The sequence below is a fragment of the Miscanthus floridulus genome, chromosome 3 (genome assembly GCF_019320115.1).
Source record: "Miscanthus floridulus cultivar M001 chromosome 3, ASM1932011v1, whole genome shotgun sequence".
In the NCBI taxonomy this organism is placed as follows: domain Eukaryota; kingdom Viridiplantae; phylum Streptophyta; class Magnoliopsida; order Poales; family Poaceae; genus Miscanthus; species Miscanthus floridulus.
In genome coordinates this window covers 68214086-68236051 of record NC_089582.1, presented here as the reverse complement: position 1 = coordinate 68236051, position 21966 = coordinate 68214086, and the positions used below count along the sequence as shown (strand labels likewise).

Sequence of the window (21966 nt, the reverse complement as noted above, 5' to 3'; positions counted from 1 at the left end):
TCAAGTGCTTGTCTGGCTTTCGTCTGTGACTTGTAAACAACTTGGTACAGCCTATTGTGTCGACAAACTTTGCGTTCTTGTTAGTATTAAAAAAGACTTAGGATATCTCTAGCTTCTTCTTCTTAGCTTAGCTCATAGTGTGGTCAGCATCTGGTCCTATCTCTGGTTGCAAAAGTATCCTAGGACCGGCAAGCCCCCGAGCACTTCATGGTAGAGTTCAGGAAGCCTTGTCTTATTTCCTTCAAGTCTTGTTGAGCAGGAACAAGCATTGTTTGAGTGCTTTCTTGAGCGAAACCATGTAGCGCTTCTTTAGATCTTCTGAGTGTAGCCCCCGAGCCTCTTGCTATTTGGAACAAGGAGCTAGAGGGTCTTGTCTTGAAATTGCTCTGATTTATGTTTAGGCTTATTCTTAGCCGTTTTTCTTTTTGGTTCGGGTGTTAGATTATTAGCTACCCTCATCGATGGGCTCAAGCATGTTTTTAGCTATTTTGCTCTCGGCCGGTATGCTCAGGTGTCTTTTCAGCCATTTTGCTTTTTGTTCGGGTGTTAGCTTATTAGCTACCCTCATCGGTGAGCTCAAGCATGCTTTTAGCTATTTTGCTCTCGGCTGGTATGCTCAGGCGTCTTTTTAGCCATTTTGCTTTTTGTTCGGGTGTTAGCTTATTAGCTACCCTCATTGGCGGGCTCAAGCATGCTTTCAACTATTTTGCTCTCGGCCGGTATGCTTAGGCGTCTTTTCAGCCATTTTGCTTTTTGTTCGGGTGTTAGCTTATTAGCTACACTCATCGGCGGGCTCAAGCATTTTTTCGGCTATTTTGCTCTTGGTCGGTATGCTCAGGCGTCTTTTTAGCCATTTTGCTTTTTGTTCGGGTGTTAGGTTATTAGCTACCCTCATCGGCGGGCTCAAGCATTTTTCAGCTATTTTGCTCTCGGCCGGTATGCTTAGGCGTCTTTTTAGCCATTTTGCTTTTTGTTCAGGTGTTAGCTTATTAGCTACCCTCATCGGCAGGCTCAAGCATCTTTTCAGCTATTTTGCTCTCGGCCGGTATGCTCATGCATGTTTTAGCCATTTTGCTTAATGAAGACAACTTTAGAGAAAGTCATAACAAGACATGTTTTGTGGAAAGACCATCTTTATTGATCATGAATCGTTGATAAGCCATAATAATACATATGTTGTTGATCAGCGCTATCTTTGTTGATCATGATCGTTGATCTCTTGTGTCTTGTATACATATTTTCCCTTGAGTTGTTTTCATGCGTAGAATCTTCGTAACTGACTGATGTGCTATGTATTGTTGACTTCTTTTCCGTCTTTAGTTATTAGCTTGTATGTGCCTGGTCTGGTGACTTTTGTGATGATAAAAGGACCTTCCCATGGACTAAGTAGTTTATGGCGTCCGTCGTTTTTTTGTATTCTTCTTAGTACTAGGTCTTCGACTTGTAATGATAGAGACTGGGTATTCTTGTTGTAGTAGCGTCTTAGTCCTTGCAGGTATCTTGCTGACTGAAGGGTAGCATTTACTCTGACTTCTTCTGTACTGTCGAGTTCTAATCTTCGGGTGTGTTCTGCTTCTCCTTCGTCGTATTATTCTATCCTTGGTGATGTCCAGATCAAGTCTGCGGGTAGTACTGCTTCTGATTCGTACACCAGGAAGAAAGGTGAGTATCCAGTGGCTCTGCTTATTTGAGTTCGTAGCCCCCATACAACCTTGGGTAATTCTTCAATCCATTTTGATCCATAGTCTATTAGTTCTTCATACAATCTTAGTTTTAATCCAGCTAGTATGAGTCCGTTTGCCCTTTCGACCTGTCTATTGGCCTCTGGATGTGCGACTGATGCGTAATCTATTCTGAAACCGTAGTCTTATGCCCAACTTTGGAATTCTGTGGCTGTGAAGGGAGAACCCAAATCTGTGATAATTCGATTGGGCATGCCGAAGCGGTGCATAATGTCTTGGATGAACTCGACTGCTTTGGCTGCGCTGTATTTTGTGAGTGGTTTGAATTCAATCCACTTGGTGAACTTGTCAATTGCTACGAAGATGTACTCAAAGCTGCCTTTTGCTTTCTTGAGGGGTCCTACTTGATCCAACCCCCAGCAGGAGAAAGGCCAAGCCGGTGGGATGCAGATGAGGTTGTGAGCTAGCACATGAGCATGTCTTGCAAACATTTGACAACCTTTGCATCTTCTAATAAGTTCTTCTGCGTCTTTCAAAGCGGTTGGTCAGTAGTAACCGGTGCGGAATGCTTTTCTGACTAGTGTTCTTGAAGCAACGTGATTTCCACAGCAACCTGAGTGTATTTCGTTTAGGATCTCTTTGCCCTCTTCAAATGAGACGCATTTTAGGAGTACTCCTGATGATGCGGCTCTTCTGTAGAGCTTGCCTCCTACTAGGACGTAGTTCTTGCTTCTACGAACAACTCGGGTAGCTTCTTCTTTTTCCACTGGCAACTTGTTTTCTTTGATGTAATTAATAAAAACCTAGGTCCATGAAGTGGTGATTACCAAGATCTGGTTGTCTTTGGTTGAGATTTCAGGGGTTATCTCACCAGGTTCTTTGATAGAGGGAGCTGATAACTCCTCTATGAATACACCGGGTGGGACCTTCGCCCTGTCTGATCCAAGCTTGGCAAGATGTCTGTCGCAATATTAGAATCGCACAGGACGTGTAGAATTTCTAATCCTTAAAAATGTTTTTCGAGCTTTCGTATTTTAGCATAGTAAGCGCCCATGTTTTCTTTGGTGCAGTCCCAATCTTTGTTAACTTGATTGATTACTACTGCTGAATCTCTGTAAACGAGTAAATGTTTGATTCCGAGGGTAATTGCCACTCGTAGCCCATGGATGAGGGCTTCGTATTCTTCCTCATTGTTTGTAGCTTGCCATAATATCTGAAGGACGTACTTTAGTTGCTTTCTGTCTGGAGAAATTAGGAGGACACCTGCACTGGCTCTGCCTAGCTTGAGTGATCCATCAAAGTACATCTTCCAATGATCAAGGATGGTACTTGACACAGGTTGTTGAATTTCTATCCATTTGACAACAAAATCAGCTAGGGCTTGAGATTTAATTGCCTTTCGTGGTGTGAAATCGATATTAAGAGCGCCAAGTTCAACTGCCCACTTAGATATGCGCCCCGTTGCATCTCTGTTGTGTAGGATGTCTCTGAGTGGAAAATCTGTCACCACGGTAATCCTGTGGCTTTCAAAATAGTGGCGAAGCTTGCGTGAAGTGATCAGGAGGGCGTAGAGTAGTTTTTGCACATGCGGGTACTGGATTTTTTATTCTGATAGTACTTCGTTGATGTAGTATACGGGACATTGTACTTTATATACACGCCCTTCTTCTTCTCTTTCTACGACAATCACAGTGCTGATCACCGTAGAAGTTGCCGCAATGTATAGCATCATGTCTTCGTATCTCTTCGGAGGTGTGAGAACTAGTGAGGAGGTGAGGTATGCCTTGAGCTTCTTGAAAGCTTCGTTAGCTTCTTTTGTCCACTCGAACTTGTCTGTCTTCTTCAGCAATTTAAAGAAAGATAACCCTTTTTCGCCTAGTCTTGATATAAAACAATTGAGGGCCGCCATGCAGCATGTTAGTTTCTGCACATCTTTGATACTTCAAAGAGGGTCCATCTCTGTTATGGCTTGAATCTGCTTGACGCTTGCTTCAATTCCACGATGACTGACTAGGAATCCAAGTAGTTGTCCTAAAAGAACTTCGAATACACATTTGTTTGGATTCAATTTCCTCCTCCATCTTTTCTAGTTTTCAAAGGTTTGCTTTAGGTCTTTAATTAGTGCATCCGGGTTCTTTGACTTTACCACTACGTCATCCATGTATGCTTCTACGTTTTTGTCGATCTGATCATCAAGGCATATTTGAATAGCTCTTTGGTAGATGGCTCCAGCATTCTTGAGTCTAAATGACATGGTCTTGTAGCAGTAGGCACCGAACGAAGTGATGAAAGATGTCTTGCTCTGGTCTTGTTCTTTTAATGCAATCTGGTGATATCCTGAATAGCAATCAAGAAAGGAAATAGGGCGGATCCTGCCATTGAGTCAACTATCTAATCAATGCACGGTAGCCCAAATGGATCTTTCGGGCAGTGTTTGTTGAGATCTGTGTAGTCGACGCACATGCACCACTCGTCTGTATTCTTTTTCTGTACTAGAACTGAGTTTGCTAGCTAATCTAGATGAAGGATCTCTCTGATGAATCCGGCTACCAATAGCTTCGTGATTTCTTTTTTTAATTGCTGCTTTCTTGTCGGGTGAGAATCGTCGTAGCCATTGCTTTACGGGCTTGGAGCCTTCATTGATATGAATTCTGTGCTCAGCCAACTCTCTTAGGACACCTGACATGTCAGCTGGCTTCCAAGCAAAGATATCTTTGTTGTCCTAAAGAAAGTTGGTGAGCGCGAGTTCCTATTTTGCCGAGAGGTGGGCGCTGATGGTTGCTATTTTGGAGGGATCGCCAGTGCCCAGGTCGATTTGCTTGACGTCGGCTTCTTTTGGTGGTGTGAGGATGCTGGGCTTTTTAGCCGGTATCTCTAACTCTTCTTGGCTTATTTCTACGGCAATAGTGGCTATTTCTTTTCTACTATTGTCGGCTTGTACTTTTGCTGCAATTTGGATTACCTGACCATCATAGTCAAATGCGCGCTTCAAATCACCTCAAAGAGAGAGAACACCATTAGGCCTTGGCATCTTAAGCAACAGGTACAAATAATGCGATATTGCCATAAAATTTGCTAGTGCTGGGCATCCGAGGATTGCGTGATATGATGAATCGAAGTCCGTGACTTCAAACTTGATGAACTCTGTACGGTAGTTTGAGGGAGTCCCAAAAGTAACCGGTAGAGTGATTTGTCCAAGTGGCATTGCTACCTTGCCGGGTATTATGCCATAAAAGGCGTGCTTGTTGGTGTGATCATCCCAACGAGTTATAGTCCCATCTTTCTTAGAGTTTCTGAAAAAATGATGTTGAGTCCAGCTCCTCCGCCGATTAGTACTTTTGTAACAGTCTAACAGCAATGGTTGGATCTAGAACCAGTGGGTAATGGCCTGCGTTCCCTACGCTGGTCCATTGGTCTTCTCTTAAAAATTAGATTGGATATTCTGACCAATTGAGATATCTTGGTGTAGTAGGTTCTGCTGCCATGATGGTTCATAACGCTAGCTTTTCTTGAGTTTGCTTCTGGAATCTGGAACTCTGGCAAAGATTACTGCTACTGTCCCTCTAGATTTTTAGAATCCCTTGTCTTCATGGTTGTCTCCTTTTTTCTGATTGTCTTCTTTATTGTTCCCCTTACTATCTTTTCTAGTGTATCTTTCATTGAAGGTATAGCAATTTCTGATGGTGTGCTTTCCATTGAGGTGCAAGGGGTAACGTATGTTCTCAATGTTGTCATATCTTCTAGGCTTGGTAAATTTCTTTGATTTGTCAGCCATTGCTACTGTGTTGTCTGGTCCACGTTTTCTTTCCTGTTGTCTGTTGTTTCGATGATTTTGTTTGTCCGGGTTGTCTCGATTGTTTCTATCTGGGAATCTTTCTCTTATTTTTTCCTCTGCAGTAATCATCTTTTCCACTGTTCGTCTAAATTCTTCATTGTTTCTTAGGTTCTCTTTGTAGAAATCTTGAAATTGTCACCTAGCCATGATTCCGTGAGAGAAAGCTTCGATTACTTTTCGTTGTGTGATGTCATGTACTTGAGCTCGTAGTTCACCAAATCATCGATAGTAATTTCTTAGACTTTCACCTCCTTTCTGCTTGAGTCCTTTTAACTCTGCGTGGGTGATTGGGTGTGTAATGATACTCATGAAATTTTTACAGAAAGCTCTCTGCAAGTCCTCCCAATTTCTGATTGATCCTGGATTCAATTTGTCAAACCATTGCAGTGGCATGGTTTCTAAGGCCATGGGAAAGAACAAGATCTTGATGTCATCGTCTCCTCCGGCCAATTCAATCGATTGTGAGTAAATCCTGAGCCATTGCTTTGGTTTGGTCTTGCCATCATACTTGGAGTGGTTGGATGGCTTGAACTTATGAGGCAGTCGTATTGAAGCAAGTCTGTTTGCAAAACAAGGGAATCTATCATGCGTTCCGGCTTCTATGTATTCCGATTCAGTGCCCCTTCTTGCCAACTATTGTCTTGGTGAGAGTAGTTTTGCATGGCTGTCCGAGTAGGTGCTTTGCTTCTGGCCTTTCTTAGTTGTTCGACTCGGTCGTTTTGACTATGATTTCTTCGACTCTCTCCGTTGTGACTTCCACTTGGTCCAAGTCTTTCAAAAGTGGACTTCCTTTGATTTTGATCTTCCTGTTCATGAGATGTTGCCCTTCCATCGTGCGTCCTAAGGACTGTTGATCGGAGGAAGTCCCGGTGCTGTTCTTGTTTTTCATTGGGATATGAAGTCGCTCTGAGTTCTTCTAGTGCTTCTTGGATCTTATCGTAGGGTGTATTCGCTGCTCATCCTTTTTCGACCTCTCGCTCTGATTTTCTTCTATTATACTCGGCTAGGTCTGACTCATATTTGATCCAAGTGTCCTTTCACTGCTTAGCACGGCGTTGCTGTCCTTGTTTCAATTTGTTCTTTCTCTCTCTAGCCTGCCCCTGACTCTCAGTTTCACCATCGTGCCCCTAGATAAATGGTGATATGTTGGATTCAGATTCATCTAAAGACCTGATGTCGGGTGCTTCTAGGGGGACCAATGGTGACCGAGGATGGCGAATCATGAATACTTCTCTAGCGTGAGTTGTTCTGTCATCGTCTATGGCTTTTATACTGCTAGAGTTATTGATAACTTCAGTAGAGGCTTTAAGGTCATAGATCGAGTCTCCTTCTTGGTAGGGTAGAGCTATTGTTGTCACGTTGTCGACTAGTTGGGCGTCGCTATCTTCAAGAACTGAACCCGGCCAGTGGATGATGCAGTCCTGAGATGTTATAGTTAAAACGAGACCTTCCTAGGCTCCTTTCAGTGGCATTCTAAGCACCGGATTGGTGGATCTTTTGGTCTGTGTCTGATAAGACGTTGCCCTATTGTGGAGTCTGAACGGAAGAGGACCCGACTTCTTCTGAGTGTACTCCGAGTAGTATTCTTGATAGGTTGACGTCGTGTTCCGGAGCTTTGTCAGAAAAGAACTCGGGTTCCCGAAAGAACTCGAATAAGACTCCATTTTGGAAGCGGAACCTAAGTTTGAATCGGATGCGCAAAGTCACAAAATCTGAGTCGGATTGGACATCATGAGCTGCGCGAATCTTCCGGTAAGCTGGTCTGTTGTTGTCACCGAAATGAAAAAGTCCTGATGATGATCTGAATCTCCGAGGAGACGGTTTTGAAGCTTGCCATCGTCGCCTGCCTCGCAGATCCATAAACCGAAGATGAAGGTTGATCTCTTCGAGAAGATCATGTTGTCGAGGTTCATCGAGCTCTCGGATGCAAAGTCGCCGAAAGCCCCTACCTGGCGCGCCAGCTGTCGATGTTTGTCCACCAATAGCCTGCCACGGGGGTCCCCGGGGCAGTATTGTTCGGGCTTCAGTGTATGCGGAACTCGACGGTTAACGCAAGAGATAGTCGATTTATCCTGGTTCGGACCCTCGATCTTTGATCGAGTAATAGCCCTACGTCCGGTCGGCGTTAGCCTTTGCGTTGGATTGATCGTAAAGCGTTGTGTTGTACAATTGTTCTTTGAACCCCCATCCAAGGGGACCTGCCCTCCTTTATATAGTCAGGAGGCCAGAGTCCTAGTCGATTTACAATGAGAGTTCCTAGTAGGATTATAGAGTAATACTACTACTAAGATTACAGGGAAGAATCCTAGTTAGACTAGTTCTCCCTTCCTTGCGGGGTATCCCGTGGGTCCCGCACCAATAGTCACCCAGCCACTAGGGCACTCGTCCTGCAAGTAATCAAAGAACTAGTAAGAACAAGTATAACAAGTACTGAATTTACTAGACGAAGATGAAGGTTTTCAAACTCAATCTCAAATAAGGTGGGGTTCCGGAGACAAGAAGATAGGCGGCTGATCCAGCATGAACGCTTACAAGCAAGTAGCGAAAACTAAAGTTGATCTAAACAAAATCCAACTGTTCTTGATGGCGGCTAAGGGGTATATGAAGGTGAAGGGACGACCACCAGGGTGTTGGGGTCGTGCTCCACCCCTAGGATGTGTCTCTAATGGACCCGACTTGATACACGGCCCATTGGGCCAAACTAAGGCGACACAGCACTTTTGGACAGAAAACCTCTCGGTAGTAATTCGGTCATCGCAGCCGCCTCAGAACAGATATGGACTTGATTCTAGATCCATATGAAAAAGACTTCATAAGGATTCCATGAAGTACTTGAACGTCCCGATCCGAGTCCGTATGCGACTGTGGTGACTATCACAGGTTGGATTTGTCCTGGAGTCCGAATTCAGCCTGCACGAATCCTTTTCTTTTTCGGTCCTCTCTCTGGTTCCTAACCAAAACAAGAATACACGTGTCTCCATGATCTAAATATGATGGACAAGAACTCAAGAGTGAACTTACTTAATGATTAAGTTGATGAGTATGGATGCAAGTAATAGGATTAGAACCAGTACTTGTGTCGATATGAATATATCGTTGGTGTTGATATTCTCATCACAGAGCAACCATTCTCTAACGGAGTTGCCCAAAAAACTGTTGATACAAAGATTGACCATACATAAACTAATGCTAGATTGTCCAGACCATTCGAAGAACACAGTGGATAGCCAAACATTTTTCGCGGTGAACAACGGGAGGTTTATAACTTATGAGCAGCTCGTACTGGGCTTCAGACGTCGAGAGTATTAGGTGGGTCGACCTGGCAAATGGCAAACTAAGAAAGGCCCAATTGTTGGGTTGGACGACTAGTCCTAAAACCCCTCATCTGTCTAAAACCCTAGTTCGGTGAGGCACTAGCTCTGAGTGGCGGCGCGGCGACCGGTGAGACGACTGGCCGAGCGAGTGCGCCAGGGAGCTCCCCTGCAAACCACGCCGCGCAGCAAATGGAGCGCAGCCCTGCAGACAAGGAAGAGGTTGAGGCAGAAGAGCCGCTAAGGTCCGAGGAGGAGGAAGGAGAGGAGGGGTGGGACGACTGGTGCTCCGACGGCGAAGATGTTGGCGGCGGGCTGCTGTGCTTGTTCTGTAGCTCGCGTTTTGACACCGAGAGCTCACTCTTCGAGCACTGCGCCGCCGAGCACTGCTTCGATTTCCACAGGATCGTGAAGGAGCTGGGGCTGGATTTTTACAGCTGCATCAAGCTCATCAACTTTGTCCGCTCCGAGGTGTGTCAGCAACACCCTTCTGCTGGCAGTAATCTTTTTTGGCCACGTTAATGCCTGCAGTAGATTATCAGCTCAATTGCTTTGCTTAAGTAAATGGTTCTATGGTGGTATGAAGAGCTGTTTAAGGTTCAAGTTTGTTAATTTCTGTGCGTACTCTGCTTGATTTCTAGCCGTTGCTGATTCATAGGTTGCAGAGAAAAAATGCTGGAGCTGTGGCCAAACATTTTCTTCCAACACCGAACTCTGCAGCCACTTGCACGCAGTGGCTAGTTACCTAATTGAGGGAAAGGTGCCATGGGAAGACGATGTGTACTTGAAACCTTTCATGGAAGACGACTCCCTTTTGCACAGCTTGTCAATCGATGAAGATGACGATGAAGATGAGGACTGTGGGATGTCAATGGAAAGAGGACAATGTTCAGCAGGGAATGGGGTTTTAGCTGAACCACTGGGGAACACACTGAGCACCATATCAGAAAGAAATGGTTCTGATATCAGCCCTCAATTTCATGAAGAGTGTACTATTGGGAGTACACAAGGGGAGGACAGGGAGTCTCTTGCTCATGAGATGAATGATAGCCACCTAAAGGTTGCATGTGCTAGTGTTAATGCCAAAGCAATCAAAACTGTGGATGATAACTACTTTGGATCTTACAGTTCATTTGGTATCCACAGGGAGATGCTCGGTGATAAAGTAGGTGAACTCTTTCTGGATTTGTGGTCAACAAGTTCATGTCAAATATGTAGGTCTATTCTTGTCCGATATGTATTTGTGTGGTCTGAAAACACCGAATGCTCTGAATAACCTTTTTCAGGTCAGAACAGATGCTTACAGAGATGCAATTTTAGGCAATCCTAGCCTATTAAGTGGAGCAACTGTACTGGATGTTGGTTGCGGCACAGGAATTCTAAGGTATCTAAGCACTCACCATATGATGGTCACCTACTGATTATACGCATGGGGGTTAGTTTATCTTAACCATGAAACGCAATGATGCAAGCCTTGGATCTTGTAAAAGAAAATGGGCTTCATAGCATCTGGAAAACATAACCAGTGGAATAATAGTTCACAAGAAAGGTCTGGGTCAGATAATTGTACTCAACTGACTGGTTATGGATAATTTTGACTTGGTTGCACATTAAGGTCCTATAAGTAGGTACAATGTTGACAAATCTGATCTAGTTCATGATTTAACTTGACCATCTATATCTGAAGTTTATAAGGATTGGCAAAACAAATTTGACGTTTATGGATTCATTGTGAAAAGTATTTTGGTGGCATATAACTGTTTTCATTTAAGATGCTTCTGTAGATATTGCTAGTCAAATTTTAAAAAATTGACTTAGTAGTTAGGGCAAATCTAAATGGACTTATGTTTGTGATCAGCTAGAACACCTTTCCTATCGTGACCAGGAAGCACTGCATGTTATATAGTGATTATGTTTCTGAAGTCCAAGGCTGGTCATATAAATGAGTAAATCACTACTGTTGATGCATGGTGAATTGTCAATTTTGCATGTGCAGCTGTTGATATGCTTCCTATCTACAGTCTTTTTGCAGCTAAGGCTGGTGCATCTGTTGATATGCTTCCTATCTACAGTCTTTTTGCAGCTAAGGCTGGTGCATCTAGAGTTGTTGCTGTTGATGGGAGTGCAAAGATGGCTTCTGTGGCTACCCAAGTATGTCTCTTTTCTCTTCAATATTGTATTAAAATCCGTACCTCTTTGCACCACAAGTATCTTATAGGTATTGCATGATGCAGGTTGCAAAGAATAATGGTCTGTTGTATGATGAAAACGTGAAAGCAGAACCAAAGCAAGGTAGTGCTCAATTGATAAGCGTTGTACATACAAAGGCTGAAGAGCTAAACCAGAAAATACAAGTCCCACAAAATGGCTTTGATGTGTTAGTGAGTGAATGGATGGGATATTGCCTGCTGTATGAATCCATGCTAAGTTCTGTCCTATATGCACGTGATCATTTTCTTAAACCTGGCGGTGCTATTCTCCCAGATACTGCAACTATCGTAAGTCCTCAGTTGCTTGCTTGCATTCTGTCCTGTATTTTCTGCTGTTTGATAACCCATGCCTGATCCACCCTCTAGCTTGGTGCTGGCTTCGGGAAAGGTGGAACTTGCTTGCCATTTTGGGAAAACGTATATGGCTTCGATATGTCATGTATTGGCAAAGAAGTAACTTCAACTTCAGCTCGATTTCCTGTAGTTGATGTACTGTCTTCTCAGGATATTGTGACAGAGACTGCTGTACTCCATGTAAGTTCCTGTGACTGTGCATATTTACTTAGTTTCACTTCTGATATCGAATTTGTTAAATGTCTGTAGAGCTAGATATCAATCTGGGCGTTAACTACCTTAGGGCGCGTTTGGCAGGGCTCCGGGTTCTCGTAGACTGGGTTCCAATTCACAAAAAAATCAAATAAAATATACTTCAAAAAATTCCAAACTTTTTGTGGACGAATAACAACTTAAATACAACCCATTTTAACTTGTCCCACTTAATTAAAAAGGATTAATTGAAAAAAATAGGAGGTGAGAAGGGAGAATGAGAATCACTAGAAACCAATTTTTCACCGTTTCTCTCTCGTAGTACAAAAGCACGAAAGGTTTCGCTCCAGAATCGCTATGTCCTTTCTGCGATTGGCAACGATTCCCACTGTTTCTCGCTAGAAACGGGAGCAGAACGGCTGCCAAATGCGTCCTTAATACGATGCATGGCTTTCTCTATACAGGGCAAATTTCGCAAAAGACACTTTATTTAGCAACCTTTTTTTTTTGCAAAGTTACACTTTGAGGAATCAAGTTTAAGAAACTAAAACTCTATTATCATCTATCACAAAACTACACATTTTATTGTCATCTGTATGGCAAAACTACACTTTTGAGATCTGATTATCTGAAGAGTGTGGTTATGAAATGAAGTGAGCACAAATGTGTAGTTTTGTGACATTAATAGACAAGAAATAATAAGGTTGGGTGACCCAAAAACTATCGAGCAGGTGGAGGTGACTCTTGCGATCTGAGTATCTGACTATGAACGAACAGGTTGTGGGACCTTAGTAATCGCAGAACCAACTCGGCATGGTTATGGACCTTGCTATCTGAAAACAAGGTTCAATTCCTGCAACCTGACTTAGGCAAAACTGGAATACAAAAAGAACAATATCGTTCAACACATGTGGAATTCTCAAAGGCTGTCTTGCATGGGTCATCTGACACAACTGAAGAACAATGTTTGCACAATCCTCTCCCATCCCTTCCAAATCTGCCTAAATGTGGTCTTTATTTATTACATCGGCCCAGCCCAAGGACAGGTGGCACAGTACCCCTTTTATTTCGCTCTCATTTTTTTTGATGACTTGACCTTCATTCCTTACAAGAATCACATAATTGAGTTCATGTGCACAAGACCAAGTGGCGAGTGGCTAGTCGTTGCATATCTGTTGTGGCTGGTGATGTGGTTTGAATTGAAGGACTGATGTCCTCATCAAGAAAAGTGTAGTTTTGTCAAAATGATTCAAGTATATTTTTTTTGTTCCTATGTTGATAAAAGTTTAGTTTTGTGAAACTGGTTTTAGAAAGTGTAGTTTTGTAAAAAAAACGAATTGTTCTCTTATACCATTTTATATTTTGAGTATTTGGTAAAATGTGCTCGAATGCCACTTTGAATTAAGGGATTCATACTAACATCTTGCTTTTATTTCTTGTATTCAGTCCTTTGATCTTGCAAGTATGAAGGAAAGTGAGATGGATTTTACCGCAAGCTTTGAACTGAGGCTCAGCGAAAGTAGTGCCACTGTGCCTGGAGTGACCTGGTGCTATGGCATTGTCTTGTGGTTTGACACGGGGTTTACCAACAGATTCTGCAAGGAGAAGCCTGTTGTCCTCTCCACCTCTCCCTTCTCTCCACCAACTCACTGGTCACAGACAATCTTCACCTTTGAAGAGCCCATTGCAATGGCGAAGGAGGAATCAGCCCTGGGTTCATCTGCATCGGCTGGCACAGATGACTGCCCAGCTACGATGCTCAGGTCTCGGATAAGCATTGTGAGGGCATCTGAACACCGTAGCATAGACATATCGGTTGAAACCACAGCAATCAGTTCAGATGGCCGGAAGCACAGCTGGCCTGTTCAGATATTCAACTTGTGACCAAATCATTATACCTATTTGGATTCCCTACCATCTTATTCCATGAGCAGCAGTTATTAGAATTTGTTTTGGTCGTTTAAGTTTTGCGCACTGAATGGAGAAGTTTGTGCAACTGATTTTGGTAAAATGATGATCGTGAGGATCAGATTGGAAGGTTTTCTGGAATGGTTAGGGTGTAATGGTGTAGAAGAATCAAATTCAGACTGGTTTGCCCCAAGTTCAGTTGAATGATGTTGACGGGGTTGAAGGCAAACATAATGTATTTGTTGCAGTAATCAAACATGTTGCGCTTCACAGATCACAAACAGCGATGACAAGGAGCTGGTGGCCAACGGTCTTTGGAAAAACAGGAATTTTAAGACAAATTAAGAGAGAACATAAAATATGTATGTATCCTTATTTTATTTTCTAATCAGACGCTATCATCAACGTGATTAATGGTGATTGGTTGATAAATGAAAAATATTTAATGTAAAACTGGTTTTTATCCCTTAAAATGTATTATATTTGAAGACAAATTTTGAATGCTAGAATGTACTATATTACAGGACGGAGGGAGTAGTTAGTTTATGAAACCGATGGAAACCTGTTTTGTACTTTTAAATTAAACAAAACAAACTAAAGCTTGTGGAATCAGCATATATGATATGATGCCCTCCATTCATAAGCTACTAAAGTGGGAGTAGCATACTAGTATAGTATCTCTAACCTCTTTCTTCGTTATTCTTTCCATATTATTATGCACAAAAATAAAGCCAGGAGAAAGTAACACTTTGTTCAACACGATCGTAAGCAATGATGTGGAAATATTTGACTTCCGCGGCGCATCAAGCAGTCGTAGTGTGCTTTATTTAGCTGATGGGTGTTGACACGTACGTGGCATCTGCACTGCACTGGGCAGTCCAAGTCCAAGTCCAAGGCTTATCCATTCCATGGAGCTCGCGCCCCTGCTCCTTCTCACCCAGCTGCTGCTGCTTCCGGCGGTGGCGGTTGTCTCCGGCGAGCCCGCCGCGCACCTGGGCTACGCGCACGCTGAGGAGGCATGCGGCGGCGTGGCAGGGGCAGAGGCAGCAACGGTGCTGGTGCCGGCGCCGGAGCGGCGCGAGGAGTTCGACGGTGGCCGGATCGTGGACATCAGCCACTACTACCGCGAGGACATGCCGGCATGGGAGTCGTTGGAGGGCACGGGCGAGTTCCTGCAGCTGACGCGGTCCATGCGCAACGGCTCCGACATCGCCAACTTCTCGGAGCTCCGGCTCACCGCGCACTCTGGCACCCACGTTGACGCGCCGGGACACGTCTTCGAGCACTACTACGATGCCGGCTTCGACATCGACACGCTCGACCTCGCCGTCCTCAACGGTATATATATTGCTATCATGTTGCTTTCAGTATATATAATATACTGTAGTTAAGCAGGGTTTCTTTATCTCGAAAAATAAGTAGAAATGAATTAAACTAATTAATTTCATTTATGAGGTGTGAAACTCAAACTTTTGAGTTGGTACGGTGTGCAGGACCAGCGCTGTTGGTTGATGTTCCCAGGGATAAGAACATCACAGGTAAAACAGAGAGACAAAACATACCAGCATATACTTTTGAGTATTATTATCGCAAATACTACACAGCCAGTAGATACTTTGTTGCTAAATTAGTGCATTAGCCAAGATCCTCACCTTTTTTTGTAGGATTATATAATTTGACTTAGAGAATGTATTTAGAACAAAATAATAATAAGATTGGCCAATCAAATACTTTCAGTATGCCTGCAGCTTTAATGCTTTATGAAACTTGAGATGACAGCCTAACTCTAGCTCCTTACCCCTTTCCAGTCCCTTAGCTTTTCTCCTAGTGTTGCTGTTTCTCTTTTTTTCCTGCACTTGTTATGTTTTGTTCTGTATCTTTACCTTTGTTCAATAAAACCTCCGGTAGGGGCTCCTTGCCCCTCCTGTTTATTCAAAAAAAAAAAAAAACTCTAGCTCCTTACATATGTCCATCCATAACCCTGCTATTTTTAGTAAATAGTAGATAATATTCAAAACCTGATGTAGAGCTTTGATAAATAAGAGCTGTTGATTAAACAATCTTATGTTAGTCGTCATATGTACTGTATACCCTACTTTTCCTCACCAAAAGAGGTCCCTACTTTCGATAGCCCTTAACACCATCGCACAACTATAAAAATGATTTTCCCATACACCCTCTCATATATTTCTATAACCGGTTAAAATTCTAAATTGCAGGTGGATATCATGGTGTTTAGCTTAGGTTTTCAATGACCATGCATTATCTAACATCCCGTAGTGTACAGTCGTCTATCTGCTTTCAATTGATGATTACAAAAAAAAGGCTTCTGGAATGGTTAACAAAATTCACAAGCGCTTTTAGATTAAAAATGGTCCTAATATGATAGGTGTGTAACATGAGTTTAATTCAGGACAAGTCACAAGATATTTCCTCTTTTTCTCAATGTAGCTGATGTTATGGCATCCCTAAACATTCCTAAAGGTGTTCGACGTGTACTCTTTCGAACCCAAAATACAGACAGGTATGTTTTACCTCCATATTACAGTCCAAAGAACATGCATAGGCACATGCAAACACATCCATTTCTACATTTCCCTTTTATCGATGGAATCAACATACCGAGCATGATAGTGGCTAATCTGTTTTTGATTTTCTTGGTTTTGGACATAGTGCACGTAATTGTCATATCACCAACAACAGTTCCAACCTAATTAAATTAGATCCATTTGGAATAATGTCGACCCAATGAAGATTACCTGAATTTAATACTCCCTTCAATTCAAATTATAGGTCGTTTCAGGATTCTAGTTTGCCAAACTTCTTCAACTTGGCCATAAAAAGATGCATATATTGATAATGCATCTTCATCATGGAAAATGCTTTCATAGTATATAACTTTCTGTATTTCAGATACTAAACTTTTACCAAACAAATACACAAGTCAAAGTGTTATATTGGAGATAGTGTGAATGTCCTAAACGTCTTACATTTGGAATCAGAGGGAGTACCTTATTAATCTTGCAATAGCCTCGTCATTAATGATCTTGTTCCCTTTTTAATAGTTGAGAAGTCTAAGTGAAAAAAAATTCTATATTCATGGGTGACAAAAGTAGGGCTGAAATTTGTGTTAGTTGTCGAATGTGTTAAAAAGACCACATTTTTTTATGCAGAAAGCTTATGTGGAAGAAAGAATTTGATACAAGTTATGTTGGCTTCATGAAGGATGGTGCACAATGGTTGGTTGATAATACCGACATCAAACTAGTTGGTAAGTTAGTTCCATTTAGAGGGTCACTTGTGGCCTTGCAAAAAATGTTTCTATTGAATTTATAATATTTGTCCCTTTTGTCAGTACTAGTTAATTGTAGGCATTACAGTTGCCTATGAAAATGAACGACAGATACAAGTGATATTTTTTTATTCCTAAAGAGTCCATTATCTGAGTCATTTCTGCACTTCAATATTTTAGATCTTTTATTGAGTGAAATAGGTCAATATATGAACAGTGCCGGTCCTGGGATTGTTGAGGCCTAGAGCCAAACTCAAACTCAGGCCCTCTTAATATAAAAATCATATCAATAATACTAAATTTATAATGGATACTATCTGACTCATTAATTCATTTACTTCTATAAGAGTGGGTTTTAAGGATCTCCTCTTGAGGAGCTATTCTATCATAGCTGGTTTGGCAAAAAAAATATGTTTCATATAGATTTCTTAGCTTGTATGACTCTTAAAAGATTTATAATGGATACTCTCTGACTCATTAATTCATTTACTTATTTCTTCTTACTCTTTTTGGTCTCATTTTCTCATTTCTGGAAGACTATTTTTGACATAACATGGTGGTGTTGAAATTTAATAAACAGACAAAAGAAGCAAATGAAACAAAGTATAATGAAGAAATATAGATTGTTATTACGAGCTGCTACTTTCTAGCACTAGCAGCTACTAGCTTTCAAGGTGGATGTCAATACGTATATACATCGTACATACCTGGGCCCCCTTGGTCTTGGGGGCCTGGAGCGGCTGCCCCGTTTGCCCCCCTCCAGGGCCGGGCCTGTATATGAACAATTACTCCAAGTTTAAGCAAATGGTTTAAACAATGTTTATACATGAAAGACTCGGACATTGTTAACAACATTTTCTAAGTCGAATCATACAAAGATGTACATTTTTTATCCTGTTGTTTCTTCATATGGTCTGAGCTTTTGTGCATGATCTGAGCTCACAATATATATATAGATCATGCTGGCTAATACAAGTTACAAAACTGTGATACAATTGTTAGTAGTAAGACTAAGTTAATTTAGTGGCATGTTTGCTCCAAGCTTATTTGTGTTACTATGTGATCCTTTTGTTTTGCTGGTACAAAATTATCTACTTCGCCTAACTAAAATTGCATGGATGGTTGGAGATCTTGATTTATTGTGAGAGGAAGAAAAATACACATGAATGAAGAGCATAGCAAGATGTAACAAATTAAACGGATTTTTTGGGTACAGAAATAATCACAAAATACGATCTGGATGACGAATGTGTACTAGATTATGCTAAGCATTTAATATCAGCCCATGTTTCCCTTCTACTCATCTCATGTTTCTTTCTTCTTGTATAACATCCTTTAGTTCATGCAGGAGTTGACTACTTGTCAGTGGGCGCATTTGATGAATGCATTCCAGCTCATTTAGTATTTCTTGAAAAAAGGGTAATATTTCCATCATATACACTTGATTTTTTTAGCAATCTGATATACACACACACTGAGAGACTTACAGATTAGAAATATCCACACCCATAATTAACTGAACTTGATATTTTTCATCTGTTTAGGAGGTCATCCTTGTGGAAGCCTTAAATCTGGAGCGTGTTAGCCCTGGAATATACACATTGCATTGCTTGCCACTAAGATTGCGGGGTGCTGAAGGTTCTCCAGCAAGATGCATCCTCATCAAGTGACATGGTTATAACCATCTCCAAAAGCATTGTATAATCGATATTGAAATCTACCTACTCAGTCTTTTGGAGGTGCTTATAGAGATATGGTTTTTGTGCATGTGTTCATAGGGATAGGGGAGCTGAGGACCCAAGAATATGGAGCTGGGCTGGGACTAATCCAGTGGACACTGATATGAGCTGAAGCTATCACGGCTAGTGTGGAGCAACATTCAATAATCTACGCTACATAAAATTTGAGCGTATAAGTCTTACAGACTTGAACCCCGTCTGGGTTCTAGATCCGCCACTGCAAAGGGGTGGAGTATGTGTGCGTGTTTGGGTGTGTAAATTTAGGTACTGTGGTTTGAGGAAATATTATGTATATGATGAAATAAGAATACATCCATTCATCCACATGACAACTGGAAACCGTGTCTCCCATCACTCTTCCACCATTTTCTCCTAATATTATCTCATTAGAACTCTATTGTGTTATTATTGTCCCCTTCACAAAACAAATCAATTTATAGAGTTGTTCTAAATTAAAACTATCTTAATTTTAACCGAATCTATGGTGAAGGGCACCCATATTTATCAAAACTAAATTAGTATTACTAGATACACTATAAAACATATTTTTATAGTATATTTATTTGGTGCCAAAAAAATTGGTATTCTTTTCTGTAAAATTGGTGAAACATACTTAAGAAAGTTTAACTTAGAATACTCTAGGTCGATTTATTTCGTACAAAACTTTTTCCCTATATGTGAAAGTACATCTAAGCCCCTAAGTGGGTTTGGCGTATTGAAGACAATGTAATAAGGAACTTGGGGGGGGGGGGTATAACCCCAGATACCCACGACAGAGACATGGGCCGCACCATCAGGGTGGTCCAGCCCACAAGATGAGGGCTTCCGGTGCACGACACTGGTCGGCGTGCACCGCAAGGCTTGGACACTTGTACTGCAAGGCTCTTAGAAGATAGAGATAGATCTGATCGGATATGCAAGATATGGTATTCCATATAATGATTATCATGTAACCGACTAGATTTAGATCTAACCGACCTATAACCCTACCCCTAGCTATATAAGGCGGGTAGGGGACCCTCTCGAAACTCATCTCTCATTAATCCATCCAACATACAATCAATACAATCCAACAGAACACATGGCTTAAGGTGTTACATCGTATTGACGGCATAAACCTGTCTAAATCTTGTGTCTCTGTTGCTATCTAGTTTCTTGATCACGCGCACCACCACACAATCTACCATCATGGGTATACCCCTCCATGAAGTATCGACGATATTCCGTCGACAGTTAGCACGCCAGGTAGGGGTGTGCGTGCTGATCCTCATGGCGAACCAGATGGTGTGTTTCACAAGCTCTCCGTTCGCCCCCCAGGCTCAGCCAATCCTTCACAGTCGGATCCATCTCCTGGGTCATCAACGCCAACAGCGAAGGGAAGATCATGGAGACGGTGTAGGATAATCCTACGCTAGTCATGCCAACATCTACGCCAGCAGATCTGATCTCGGAACCTGTCCCGAGGTCATCCTCCTCATTGAGAGCTCACCGTCCGGCGCCTCGTCAGCCGAGGAAATCCATTGATGAAGACGATCTGATCGCATCTATCGATCGGGTCGACAAAGGCTTAGCCGATTGCTTGTCCCTTGTGGAGTCGGTCTTAGATTGATCTACCAAAGGCGACGAGTTTCTTGTACTCCAGCATCACCAGGCGTCTACGGCCGAACTCTCCACTCGTCCACTTCGTCCGAGGTAGCAAGATGAAGATTAGGTGATCACGGCTACTCCAGAAAGGCGTATGGTTCATCGCCGACCACTCCCTGAGTTAGATCTGCCTAAGGCCGATCGGGAAGCCCCATCGGAGGACGTCGTGATGGCCCATCTGTGGGGGTATGGCCCCCAAGACATGGGCTGCGCCCCCAGGGGTGGCCCGGCCCACAAGGTTAAGGCGTGTACGGCACTGCTCGGCGTGCACCGCAAGACATTGTATAGTACCAAATAGACTACTTTACTTGTAACCCTACTTCCTCCAGAGTATATAAGGAGAGGTAGGGGTCCCCTAGCAGATAGGATCTATCAGATCGTATCTACATATAGATCAATACAATACACCAAAGACACAGGACATAGGGTATTACGTCGATCAGACGGCCCGAACCTGTCTAAATCGTTGTCTCTGCGCCTTGTGTCACCATCCGGTTCCTGATTACGCGCACCCCCACCGGCAAATCTACCATCGTGGGATATCCCTCGGTGGTCTGCCGAGCATATTTTGTCAACAGTTGGCGCACCAGGTAGGGGTGTGCGCTTGATCCATGGTGAGCCAGATGGACCTCAAATCAACAACGTGTTTTCGTCATCAATCTCGTGGAGATCCATGCCGGTCCACGACGACGATTCATCGTTGCTACACCAGCCCCTGCGACAGCAGACCTGATCTCGGAACCACCTCCGAGGTCACCTTCACCAACAACTCACCGCCCGCCGGGTGTTCGCCGTCAACGCCGACCAGATAACGCCATATGCCACCGACCAGACGCTCCGTCCAAAGCTAAGTCATGCTTTAATATTTTCCTAAATATTCTCCAATCTCCGTATATCGCCATGATGTTTCTCCGAACTGTTTTCTCCATATTTGTTCTCCAAACGATTTTTCGAACCCTCGAATAGTCACGTTAATGCTCGGACGCCTCTAGAGACGGCCCTATCTCCAGCTCCTCCCTACACGTGCTACGGGCTCCGTGCTCTGCGTTATGGGTGGTCGACAGCGGCTCCTTGGTCACGCCTGTTCCTCCTACATGTGCATGGGCTCCGCGCTTGATGTTATGGACTATGGGCTAGCTAGGGCTGGAGACTCAGCTACACACTAACTGGTCGGGCAGTTTATATTAAATATAAATATATTTTCACGCCAACTGATCGCCGAACTGCATATGTCATTTCATCACCATTGGTGATTTTTCTTTAGAGTTTATTTATTTGTACATCATGTACTACCCATTCTACATGTTTGTATTGCAGGATCATCATCCAGGTGATCGAACCACCTAGTGCTCGGACTTCTCCACCGATCAACTGGCTGGACCGCTTGGTTCATGGACTCCGTCGCCGACCAGTTGATCGGACTGTTCGTCGGTCGTTTCTACTCAATGTTCACTTCACCGCCGACCAGTCGACCAGACTGTTCGTCGCTCGTGCTTCATCGCCAGCGACGCCGGTTACTCCTCGGCCCTCGGATTCTTCGTGCTCGAGGACTAAGTGGGCACACTTCACCGCACGGATGTCATCAGTTATGTCGGTGCTCAGACCTCGCTGCCTATGCCGGGCACTCCTCGGTGCTCGGACCTCGCCGCCTACGCCAAGGACTCCTCAGTGCTCGGACATCGCCGCCTACGCCGGGGACTCCTCGGTGCTCGGACCTCGCCGCCTACGCCGAGGACTCCTCGCTCCTCGGTGCTCGGACATCACTGCCTATGCTGGGGACTCCTCGCTCCTCGGTGCTC

General features: G+C 43.1%; 2 protein-coding genes across 4 annotated transcripts; both read left to right on the top strand.

The window, feature by feature from the left end:
* Positions 1-8901: 8901 nt before the first annotated feature.
* On the top strand, positions 8902-14288 carry LOC136541764 (probable protein arginine N-methyltransferase 3). 3 transcript variants are annotated; one of them, XR_010780462.1, is made up of 8 exons: positions 8902-9299; positions 9487-9993; positions 10115-10212; positions 10850-10979; positions 11063-11326; positions 11405-11572; positions 13031-13854; positions 14224-14288. XR_010780462.1 is itself a non-coding variant. In XM_066533845.1 (7 exons), the coding sequence occupies exons 1-7, from the start codon at positions 9021-9023 to the stop codon at positions 13466-13468; spliced, it is 1884 nt and encodes a 627-aa protein (XP_066389942.1). In that variant the 5' UTR covers positions 8902-9020; the 3' UTR covers positions 13469-14024. The 3 variants fall into 3 exon arrangements, 2 of the variants coding, with proteins under 2 accessions (XP_066389942.1, XP_066389943.1); XM_066533845.1 differs by lacking the exon at positions 14224-14288 and having other exon boundaries at positions 13031-14024; XM_066533846.1 differs by lacking the exon at positions 14224-14288 and having other exon boundaries at positions 10901-10979; positions 13031-14022.
* Positions 14289-14340: 52 nt separating this feature from the next.
* On the top strand, positions 14341-18872 carry LOC136541765 (cyclase-like protein 4). Its single transcript, XM_066533847.1, has 7 exons — positions 14341-14830; positions 14986-15030; positions 15944-16016; positions 16666-16763; positions 18133-18203; positions 18329-18458; positions 18563-18872. Exons 1-6 carry the CDS (start codon positions 14401-14403, stop codon positions 18452-18454), a joined length of 843 nt encoding a protein of 280 aa, XP_066389944.1. The 5' UTR covers positions 14341-14400; the 3' UTR covers positions 18455-18458; positions 18563-18872.
* Positions 18873-21966: the final 3094 nt, after the last annotated feature.